The 12,587-nt window shown below is 38.1% G+C and overlaps 1 protein-coding gene across 7 annotated transcripts in view; it reads right to left on the bottom strand.

Annotated features, from left to right (window-relative positions):
* Positions 1–1,422: 1,422 nt before the first annotated feature.
* The window catches only part of FSTL4 (follistatin like 4), an 816,112-nt gene continuing 804,947 nt past the window's right edge, over positions 1,423–12,587 (bottom strand). For all 7 annotated transcript variants that reach the window (XM_074290936.1, XM_074290937.1, XM_074290938.1 and 4 more), the window contains one exon: positions 1,423–12,389. In XM_074290936.1, coding sequence (XP_074147037.1) covers positions 11,687–12,389 — 703 coding nt within the window. In that variant the 3' untranslated portion in view covers positions 1,423–11,686. The remainder of the gene's footprint in view (positions 12,390–12,587) is intronic.

Genomic DNA, 12,587 nt, shown 5'->3' with positions numbered 1-12,587 from the left:
CATAGAATTTAGCAATGGAAGGGATCTTTAAGATCATCTAGATTGGTTTTCTCTTCATTTTACAGGTGAGGAAACTGAGGTCCAAGACAGATTAAATAATTTACTTGAGGTCACATGGGAACTGTGTGGCTCAGTTAGATTTGTCTAGAGATCATTTGATTCCAAATCCAGTTTTCTTTAACTACATCAGTAAGTTAGTAACTGTTAGTAACTAAGTAACTAAGGTCCTGGGTGTTGTACCTCAATTTCATCATTTGGTGCTTACATCAAACACATCCTCAGCACTTACTTTGATATTGGCATCCAAACTTGAGCAAAGTTTAAGGGCTCCTTCTGTCCAGGCCATTATCTTTCACTTTAATGTTCATGATTATAAACAATGGTGTTGTTTTTGTTACTTAGTCATTCAATTGTGTTTGACTCTGTGATCCCTGTGGGGGTTTTCTTGGCAAGGATATTGGAGTGGTTTGCCATTTCCTTCTCCATCTCATTTTACAGATAAAGAAACTGAGGCAAACAGGGTAAAGTGACTTGCCTAAGTGATGTGTTTGAGGTTCAATACCAAATTATAATATTGATGAAGGCACCAAATGTTTGAGTTTGGTCATGTGAAGAATCCATATTGGCCATTCTCTTTGGCAAAAGGTAGGTTTATTTAAGAGAGGAGGTTTTACACAACAACAGATAGCAGAGTGGTAAATATGAAACACACAAAAGGAAGGAGTTTGGAATAATCCATCAATGGAATATGCCATGAGGTGGGAGTACTCTATCCACTGGTTAAATCCTAAAGAGGGATTTATCACGGGAGTTAATTAGCTATAAGAAAGATAAAGACACCTTGAGGCATGGTGAGGGGATGAGGGGAAAGACATCATGAGGCAAGGGGAAAGGGTAAGAAGAAAGATACCAGGAGGCAGAGGGCTGTGATGGGCTATAACTAAAAAGAGATTCAACAAGATGGCATGGGCTGTGGACAGATTTCTAGAGAAAGTTTAACTTCAAGGGTTCGATATAACTTGGGTTTCTAACTGGACCCAGCACAGTGAGGCTACCCATGACCTCCAAAGAGGGTGAGACTATAAAGTTGAATCAGTCCTCATCAGTGTGCCCTTCTCTGCTTGTGTCGGGGAGTAATTTTATCAGTACTTTAAGCTTTCTCTACCAACCCCAGGGACCTAAGACCTCATCAGAGGTCAAATAGCTAGTAAGTATCTAGGGCCTGATTTGAACTAAGGAATTTGGGCGTGGCATTCTATCATACAGTATCACCAAATAATAGTGCTAGAGAAAGCCAATAACTTTCTGTTGATTCTATAAAGGAAAATTCCCCCTCCCATACCTTTTCTTTCTTCCCTGAATGAAGACGTCATCTTAACCAGTTTATATTTCAGATAAACAGGAATGCATACAAGGTAAAGGTAAAATCTTGACCAATTTTATTGTAAAATTCTCAGAAAAAGAGCATTTACAATGACAATACTTTATGAGAGTCTATGATTCATCTTCTTTATACCAAGTGTTTCTGCAAATACATTGTGTGTGTTCAATACTATAGAATACAGCAAAGGAAACAATCAGCTCAAATGCCACGCACTGATATTGTGTTGGTACAAAGTTCTACTAAAGTTGATGTATTAAAAAATAATCTATATATTTTATAAATAAGGAAAAAATCACATGTATAGTAATTACAGGAGGCCTTTTGAGAAGTACTGGTGATTACAGAAATAGATATTTTTGGAGTCTACACAACTGTTCAAAATAATGACACAAAATAGTTGAAAGATTTCTGAAATGAGGGACAGGGCAAATCTTAACTGGAGACACAGTATGGCAGGGTTCACATGTTCAGGGATCATTCAACTAAATGACACTAAGAAATTATGAGACCAGTCATTCCAGCAAAACTCCTTGCCTGAGTTCTGCCTTCAAATCGCAACACCTGGTGATTTCAGAAAACATAATGGAAAAGAAACACAATATGCTAAGACTAATAACAAAAAGAGAAAGGAAAACTGAATACACTAAGGAAAACTGCATGGAAAATGGTGTCAGGTCAACCACTGCAAAAAATGAAGGAGATCAGAGGAAGAGCAGAGAAGAGAGAGGAGAGAGAAAGATGGGGAAGAGTCACACTCAAAATATATTAATACAATGTTTGATAACTGCTTCATATGTGTCACTTACACTATTAACTAAGAGTAATGGACAAAATATAGCCTTTGAAATGAGAACTGACCCACTGATGGTTCCTAAAGGGACGTTTTATTTTAGGAAATTTTCTCTTTGTAAAACTTATCAATGTCAAAGCAATCCAATTCTGAGCTGAGCTCCCCTTGCTCAGAATCTTCCCCCTTTAATCACTGACCAAGGTCTATCTCAGCTGCCATGAATGAAGGGAATGTGTTTGTATAGAGGTAGGGGAGATAATTCTGTTTTTTAACATTTTCAGAATCTCCTTGTGGCTTCAGCATTCTGTTTCAGGAGATCCTGACGCTCCCCTCTTTCCAAGTAGAGAATATAGGACATCTGTCATGGTAGAGAAATTCTGATGAGGACATGGAATTGGGGACAAGGGACAGCTGGGATTCCAGGTGACTGAGGAGTTATTGCTTGGCAGAGTACAGGATAAGCCCTGTAAAACCAGAGGCACTCCAATAACTCTAAGAAAGGAAAGAGGCAATATTACTAAGGAGGAAAATCCCGTTAAGCAAGGACAGTTGAGTTCATTGGGTAGACAGGCTCCAGTGGCAGGCCACTGGGATGCTGAGGAGGGTGTGCTTAAGAAATACTGAAGGGGCATTCATTCTGCATCACATTTTGTTGCCTGCAGACTCAGGGTATTTAAGCCACCTCTTTATCAATGTAAACACGTTTTCTATGCTCTAGGAGAACTAAGGAGGGGAACCCACTAAATGCTTTTTCTGAAATAATCATACTAAATCTTGTCTTAATGTCTTAATGGAAACCAAGTTTGACTAAAAAGGTCACAGTTCCTAGATGCTGACTAGGCCCCTGTGAAATAGCCAGAGATATGACAAGTGTGTGTGTGTGTGTGTGTGTATAATGAAATTAGTAAGAATATCATGACATATAATGCAGTTGTAGACAAAAACTACTTGATAGGAGCCAGAAAGATCACTTTTCACTTAGTTCTTTTGCTATAATACCGATCAGATCTGAGGCATAGACACTGGCTTAATATAATTTTTGCCCAAGTTAATTTTTTTCTAGGAAGTTATTTTTTGAGAATTTACTGATTACAAGTGAAAGATGAAAAATGATCTTTTTACATAAAGGCAATCAGTCAATGCCAGGAGATTTAAGGATTATCTGGCCAGCCAGGCAAATTCTTTGTGGCCTAACTATAGACTCTTTAAAAGAACAAGGCAGATGTCTTCTGTTCCATAAACATCAGCCTGGCACAAACATGGAAGAATCCATTAATTTTGGCTTGTAGCAGTTATGTAACAAATATGTACCCTTCAGAATAGGGGACCACATAGAGATATCTGAGTTGCCTCTGGGAGCTCTGGTTAATTCCAGGAGGGTCCTATGGGGAAGCTGAAGGAAAAGGAAAAGAAAGAAGAAAAGGAAAGAGGAAAGAGGATGGGAAAGGCTAAGAAAAATAGACAGTCAGAGAAAGGAGAAAAAGCTTTTTTGGAATGAAGTGGACATATATGGCAAAGCTTCCAAGGGGAAACAATTGTCCAAAGCTTTTCTAGAGATCCTAGGGTCCCTCAATTTCCCCTACCATCATGACCAGAACACTGACTAGATCAGATTGGGTTATGCTCTACTTTACAATGCTATCTCCATAATGAACAGTGTTAGAGTTAGGTTCACTTCCTTTCTTCTCATTCACTCCACCTGACCAGAAGGACTGTAAGCTGAAGCACACAAAAGCTCCTCAAGAGCAAGCCACCACTTCATTTTTATATTTGTATTTCCAATGCTTAGTATGCTATTTGAGGTACCTACTGTAGTAGGTGCTGGCCTTAAATTGAGGTAAGAGGGCATGTTTGGGGGAAATCTCTAAGTCATAGTAGTTTCAGAACTCTTTGGCCTTTCCCATCACTTGAACAATTCACCTTAAAATGTTGTACTTCTCAAACTGGGCAGAACTATGGCATTTATACATTGAAAAAAAATGAAAAAATAAAAACTACCTGTGAGAACAGGAATAGTCTCACCTTACATACCTAATGTCCACAGGAAACTATGTGTCTTTTTCCAGAAATTCCTTTAGAACCAGGGAGGCCTTTGATCTTGGCAGGGGTCACAATCACAAGTGATTCAGAAAATGCCTCTAAGTCCAAAAGCATCATTTATACAATGTTACTTCTTTCTGTTTGGTTTGGAAATAGGAGTTTATCTGCATTTCAGAAACAATCTCATCTTGTGACTCCAGCATCAGATCCCTAAATTTACACAGCCCTTCTACTGTTGATACCCCTGAAAAAGAAGTAAGCCTTCAATCTTAAAAAAAAAAAGAATTCCCACTTGGACTTCTGGGAACCAACCCCTTTGGACATAGATGGCAAAATCATGCTAATGCCCATGCTTTAAAACCATTAAACTCTTATTATTAGTGTCTATGGATCCCGTGGAGCTGTTTTATATGTTAGACCCAAGGAAAGATCTTTATGACACAGGGTATGTGATTTCAATGAGTGCCCTGTTAAATTTCTGACATAGTCTGATCTGTGTTATAATACATCTAATTCTGGGTCTCATAAAATTGTGTTAAAATGACTTTCCACTGCAGTGAGTTACTCTGTTCAGTGGCTCTGGATCAGGAAAGATAAGAAGACGGAGGGACTGTCATCTGACATCAACTGTTTCTGTTTCTAAAGGCACTAATGTAGACATGGAGGATTCATGGAGCTATTCTGAAATGTGGCCCAAAACACGAGGTAGATACATGGATGTAAAAGCAGGAGGCTACAATGTCTCAGAGGACAGAACTCTGAAGGGGGGAAGGGGATTATTTCTGGGTACACAGCATGTATTCGCTGTCAATAAAGGAAAGGGGGACTTCAGTATTAAACCTTGAAGTTTAAACTATGTAATTATATTTGGACAAAATGAGTCCCAGTGGATGAATGAAAATTCATAGACCCTTTAAAAAAACATACCCAGAATGACTTTTCTCCAATACAGTTTGTCAGAGTCCTTTAGTTCACAGGTTCTTGGTCAACAGGTAATAGCAGTCACAAAGCAAGAACAGAGAGTGGTATATATAATAGACTGGCTACTGCCACTTATTCCTAACATAAAAATGTATTGACTCTTAAGTTCTCCACAATGAGAATTCCATAAGGCTTTTTCATCTGCAGCTTATATGCCTTTAGTACGATAACGAGCCATTTCACTTTGCATGGGTGATTGGCTACCATTGAGATGTTCTGGGTTATCCTGACTAAAGCAAGAAAATTCTCCCCTCGTGGCAGCTTTCCTACATCCTGCTCAGGAGATCAAATCAAAGTTTCTAAGTTTCTGAATACATTGTAGTGGTAGTTAGATAGTGGTTGCTTGGGATGTATAACCTTTGTTTTAAAAAAAATTAAATTTTTGTTTCTTTATCCCGTTTTCCAGGAATACAGGATGGCATTGGGGGGGGGGGAGGGCAATGTAGTTGAGATTCTGGGACCTAAGATTACATAGACATGAAACTTGAATCACAAAAGCTGGAAAGTAATAAGGAAACATGAAGTGAGGTTTGAAAATAGCATAAGTAGAATACCAAGCACCTTCAAGTCAGGCAGTCTGCAATATGCTACAACTAATCAAACAGGAGAAATGAGCATGTCCAATGAGAATGAAATGGGAGAAGAATCAAGGGAGGCAGAGCTCTATGTGGTAATTTGAAACTAAAGGCAAACATTTTAGAAATGAAGACCTGATCTAATGGAAAAAGATCTTTGTATAAGATTTCTTTGATAAGGATTTATTAACTGAGAGATACAAACTAATAAATTATATGTATTTGTGGGTGCATGCATGTTCATGTGCACACACCAACACTTCTTAAAACCATTCTTCATTACAAAAATGGTCAAAGGATATGAACAACCAGTTCTCAAAAGAAGAAATGAATACTATGAACATCAATATAAGAGAATTATCTAAATCAATACTAATAAAAGAAATGCAAATTAAAACAATTTTGACATTTTACCTGTCACTTAGCTAATTGGCAAAGATGGCAAAAGTAGGAATAGTTCATATTAGGAGGGTTGTGGGGAAAATAGGCACATGCATTAATTGTTGGTGGAGCTGTGAATAAGTATGACCATTTTGGAAAATAAATTATAATTAAATAAAGTGACTGAAAAGTTTATACCCTTTGAATTCCGGAGATTCCACTAAAAGACTATTACTGACCTCCCTCTACCCCAGGAGTCATTGGTAAAAAGAAAGTACTAATATACACAAAATATTTATAACAGCACTTCTTTTTGGTGATAGCTAAGAATTGTTAACAAAATAAATGCCATCAATTAGGGAATGACCAAACAACAGTGGCTCATGAATAAAATGGAATATTACTGCACAGTAAGAAATGATGAATATGATGAATATACATGTGGTTTCATAATATGGAAATGTCTATATAATCTGATGCTTATTTCAGTAAGCAGAGGTAAGACAACAATACATATAATGACCACAACAATCTAAACAGTAAGAAAACTGTCAAAACAAAAAGAATATTGTGAAATTTCAAAGATAAACAGTGGAGCCCATGAAGAGAAAGGAAAGAAAGCCTCTATCCCATACTTTTGCAGTAATGGGAGCTTGAGGGGTGCAATGTACTGTACATATTTAATAGGTTTGTCAATTTTTCTATTTTTTTCTTTAAAAATATTATTGGTTATAGTGGCTCTTGGGTGGAAAAAGAAAAGATTATTGTGACTAATTTTAATAATATTAAAAAACCAAACATATCAATAAAATTCACTTAAAAAATCAATAGCAACCAGATTTCAATGAGTAGAATGGATGACTTTCCAAATAAATTCAAGATGGAAAATATAAAGGGAAGAAGTTCACAGTTTGTAACCAAGGATCTGGGGTTTGAAGGTGGAAAGCTATATTTACTCCTCAGCAATTCCTACTTCTCAGCCTATAGTTCCTTCTTTGGCTCAAAGAAGTCATAGCCTTGGGTCTGGGATGAGGTAGAAGGGGTGAAGAGTCCTTAATGGCAACAAGAAAAATGGATTTTCACATAGACCTTAGAAGACTGGGAGGCAGCACATTACTATGGAAAAAGTTTCAAATTCTCTTACTTGAATAAGCTTAGGAAACAACTTCATTGGGCTCAAAGTTTCTTCATTGAAGGAGTTGGATTAGATGGTGAGATTCCTTTCAATTCTAAATCAATAATTCTTTGATATAGTCATCCATTGACAGGGCTGGGCATGGAGCATTTGTAGGAAGGCTAGTTTAGAACATATTTGCCCATAGAGCTCACTATGTTCTTGGATCATTTACTTCAAATGGAAATTTCAATGCCCCATTATCAGGGAACAACATTTTTCATGCTGGAGACCAGACACAGTATCTTCTCACAGTCTAGTCCTAATCTTTGAAGCCTGAAGCTTCTCAAGTAGTTGTTATGGATGGAAGCCCTTTACTTCTGAGGCTTCTGCAATTAGGGATTGCTTTATAAAATAGCTAATCCTTGAAAGAGGCAATCCTTGAAAGAGGGATTGTGGTAGTTGAGCATGTGTGTCAATGAGATGAAGGTGAGAGTGCAGAGCAAGGGTGTAAATGAAAGGAAAATCAGGGTACAGAGGGCACTGTCTGCTTCCTATCTTCCTAGTTTCTATCTTCTCTTGACAGGTACAGAATGGAGCATCAACTATCTGAAGCACTAGCCTTTTTCTGGTCAGATGAGCAAAATGATTGACATAAGACATAGAAACGATGGACAAGTCAAGGAATATCTAGGGCTCAGGTCTCCAGATTAAAGTTTTCTGAAGTTGGCTTTACAAAGTACCAAAAAAGCCCCTTGTAAAGAACGAGATTTCCTAATAATCTCATTGTTGCCAGGAGCTTCTGTCATCACCTACCTCTGTGCTGTACACCTAGGAGTCAGGGTACAAATGTCTGTTGAGTTGTTGGATTAATAAGAATAGGGATAAAGCCCGGTTCTATCATTTCATTGATCTAAGGAACTCTGAGTGAAGGAACTCCCTTTACCAATGCAAATGAATATCTTATCTACATCTTAAGGGTTTAAAGGGTAATCTAGAGCAATGAAATTCTAAGTGACTTGCTCAGGGCCACATAATAGTATGTATTATTAAAGGCAGGACTGGAGAAAGATCTTCTTGGCTTCAAGACAAGTTCTCTATCACTATACTATTCTGTCTCTGCTTGAATTAATGATAATAATAATGAAAATAATTAATAGTTGATAACATTTATATAGTAGTCTGGGGTTTGTAAAGCATTTTATGTACATCATCTAATTTGATTCTTATAACAATCCTATATGTTAAGTGTTACAGGTATTATCATTCTAATTTTACAGATGAGGAAACTGAGGCTGAGAGGTGAGGTGACTTCTCTAAGGTTACAAAGATAGAAAATGTCCAAGGCTGGACTGGAAACTCCAATCTAGTATTCCTGATTCCAAATGCCATGTATTGTCTACTTCACTAAGAAATTTGCTCTAACACTCAAACTAAATAATACAAAGGTTGGCATAGAACCAATCTAGGTCAGTTGGTCCAATTTATATGTTTTCATTGCAGATTGAAAGACTTACAGATTTCACTTACAGAGAAAGTGGGAAAACAATTCACATTTTTTAAGAGAAAGAGGAAGGATGACAAGAGGTCTTACCTGCCCCTGTCCTACAGAGTTGGACAGCATCTTAGGACTCCATGCTGAAGGAGCCAGCTCAGTGAAGCTTGTTGACAGGCTTATTTCGCATACTAGTAATTTCATGGTTGTCCTGCCATTTAGAGTGAATGCAGATGTAACTAACTTTATACAACTGATATATGATCTTGAAAATTTGTGCAAGTGTCATTATGTGTATGTGTGTATACATGTTGATTTCTTGGGTGCACAGATTTATATTGAGTATTAAAGGGAATTTATAATTTAAAGGAATACTACAATGCATCCTCTTGTAAAGTGAAAAAGCATTTTGTCATGCCATGTATCTTTGTTTAGACATCAGCCAAAGAGGGAGGCCTCCAGTCTTTTGGAGGAGAACATGACAGCATGGGATACCCTAGATAATAAAAGTCCTTTGGAGTCAAAAATGACATCCTGTCAAAAGCTTTAAATCAAAGAGAAACAAGGGAGATCTGTCTTCCAAGTCTTCCAAAGAATAAATCTTCCCCTTTCAAGGTTATCAACATCAACAGATATTTACAAATTTTACATTTATAAAAAATAAGAGCAAAAAGTTCTTTCTAATTTCCTCCCAACCACACTAATCTTTTCTAAGTAAACACACTAAAGAACAGGGCTACAGGAGGGGATGAGATAGGAGAATAGTATGGCGGGGGCTCACAACACCTGGGCAACAAAGATAATGGACAGACACTGTAGGGTTTAGAAAGGAATTGTGCATATTTAAAGAGTACTTACAAAGTCCATTCCTTCCTTTCCCTGAAAGTGATGAGATAGAACAGAGAACACAGTCAAAGGTGAAGGCTATGCTCAGGCTTTTATGGCCACACAGGGATGAGGGCTGAGCCTCATCCAACCTCCTATGGCTCATAAGATCAAATATTCTTGTTCAAGACTAAAGTACATAGTAGGCAAGTTTCATCCCACTGACAGTAAATGAATTGCACGTTCCAAGACAGCATTAGGGGGTCTTTCCTTCCTCACACAGTACATTTGACTTATGATTTTTACAGAGAGAACTACAGTAACAACAGCAACACTTTCTTAGCAGTGCATTTGAGAACTATTGCAGACTTCTCTTTTACATAAGTCATAACTACCATGTTCACCTGCCTCTCTTCAAAGCCATTCAATTTCCAGGAAATCATCCATCACTGCTAACTGGTGTCTTTTTGATTCTGACTTCCTTAGTCACATGATGAAGTAACAAATATCTATAAGCATCTGGGTGAAAGAACATTGTAATGTGATATATAGTTTCACTGGGATGGATGTAATAAAGGTCATGAGGCTTCAAATCATGACATAAACCTGGAGTAAAATCAGGTATTTTAATGATTCAGAGGCACCCTAAGAATGAATGATCTTATCATGTATCCATGGGATTGCTACAGGGAAATTTTCAAAGAATAGACGTAAAGATTGTTCTCTCACCCACATCACATTTAGTATCCAACCTAACACCCTTTATTCACATGTGATCACAACTCGTTCCTCTTAGTACGATGCCTGGGGAAATGTCAATCTTCTTGCCATTTGTCTCCCTGAAAAAGGTCCAGGCTATGCCTAAGCACCTTCTGTGATAATGAGATGCTCAGCTCATAAATAGACTTGCCACGAAGACCTTCTCTTTTAATCACCAGCAGTTCAGTTACAAAGGGCAACTGAATATAACAACCCTTTCCCAGAATCCTTTGGAACATGTTGGTGAAGTGGTATCTGCTTTCCAATATGACAACTCAGTCTGTGAGGTGTTTGAAAACTGTGTGTGTCTTCGAGGGAGAATCATAGCTTTTCACAGTTACTTCCAGACTGCATTCCTTGCCAATTGTAACAGCCCAGGGCATCTTCAGGCTGGCTATATGGTATGGCACGTGGATGCCCAGGAGGCTGCCAGGAATCAGGTATAAGGCATGGGGAAATGTTGCTGTACCTCACGAAAGACCCTAGTTCACTAATGTGTGCAATTCTAATCATTTTAGTAAGTCAAGGGAATGAAGTCTCCTGTCCCTCTGAGATACAATATGAAAAGGACAGGAAATTTAGCCATGCTGGTTTTAAGGCCCATAGTAGCAGAAATAACAAACAAAAAAAAAAAAAAAGAAGAAAACTTAAAAATCAAATGCTAAGGGGGAAAATAATACCTGATAAGGAGACCTAGAGGAATCCCCATAGAGGGTATGCACAGAAGCTTCTCAGCTTCTACTTCTACTTAGCTACTACAAATTGAAGAGGGAAACAGTGTCACTGTTACCTGCCGTTGGATCTGAGAGCTCTTTCTAAGATTGTGACCACTTGGGGCAGAAATTAGTCACATTGCCTTAGATCACTCCATTTCAAAATCTATATTCCATCAGCTTCTTCATTTCTTCCAAACTCCCTCTATTTTAAGGATTCTGCCCATAGGCTTTAAAGCCCCAAGTTAAGAGGAGCTGGGCTGAGTCAGAAGGGAAAAGAAACTGATCACTTGAATACAACTGACAAGTTTATCAGCCCAGAAAAGTACAAGTTTTCAGTTGTATGGCATCACCAAGTGGCTTGGACCTCGGCACAGAAATAAGTCCTTTATGCAGCATATGTTCTTGTCACAGCTCAAGGCATAAATCATACTTCCTAATGAAAAGCCCCTAGGAAACCCCATTCTTGTTAGCAGAGCATACTTTATATTAGAAAATTTGCAAGGAGACCAGTGTTGCACCACAAAGCTTATACAGGATTTTTTCTTTCATCAGTGTAAAAATATACAATGCTACTGCTTATCCATTGCAGTGTCAAGGTCCCATCATTTCTCTGCTTTGAGACCTTCTCATACCTCTCCAATCCAAACCACTGTGTTGCCTCTCTTGATCCCTGATACCTCACAGCGTAATGTTTTTTGCCACCCATTGAGGACAAACAGAGACTCCTTGGCTGATGTGATGAGGTACTGTCCAAATAATCCACTATCTTTCACAATCCTTGAGTTGCTGTCCCATTGCCAGTCCTGGGCTAAAAGAGGCTCTTTTAAGTTCTTCAGGGTATCCATCCTGCCTGTTGACAACTCCATAAAAAGTAAATCTGTTTGGAAAAGGGATGTGGCATAGATATAATATTGATTGCTTTCAGTAAAAGATGGCTGAAATGCTAGATCACAGAGGTGAACATCTGTCTCTAAGTCATACAGTAGTTGAATTTCTCCTCGGGTGGTTATGGCCTGCACCTGGAGCCGGCCACTGTCCTCATCTGTGCTGACCAAGAAGTGTCCATCCGGAGAAACACGAGGCGCCCCTTTGATATCACCATTGGGGCCAATCACTGTATCTGTAACACTGTCAATCACAACTTGTGATGATGCAGGTACCGTTTGGTTCTTTTTGCACTGAACAAAAAAATAGCCTCCTAAGTGGGTGTAGGCCATGGAATGAGGGATGCAACTATAGTTATGGAGGCTTATAGTTTTGATAAGCATCATTGTTTCAAGGTCAATCTTGTGAACTGTCAAATTTGATTTGTTAAAGATGAAGCCAAATCTAAAATAGGAAGAAGGATACAGATCAGAAATGGAAAACAAACAAACAAACAAAAAACTAAAATGACTATTGTTCATCCCCCTAACATTTTGCAGCTTTTGTCTGATTGCATAGATAATTTAGTTGGAGGCTATTTCAACATTTCTCCTACTGTTTACCTCTTTGTTTCATAATTTTTTCATGATTCTCAAAGCTATT

This window comes from Sminthopsis crassicaudata, chromosome 2 (genome assembly GCF_048593235.1).
Source record: "Sminthopsis crassicaudata isolate SCR6 chromosome 2, ASM4859323v1, whole genome shotgun sequence".
NCBI classification, from domain to species: Eukaryota; Metazoa; Chordata; class Mammalia; order Dasyuromorphia; family Dasyuridae; genus Sminthopsis; species Sminthopsis crassicaudata.
This window is presented reverse-complemented; position numbering and strand designations above follow the sequence as displayed.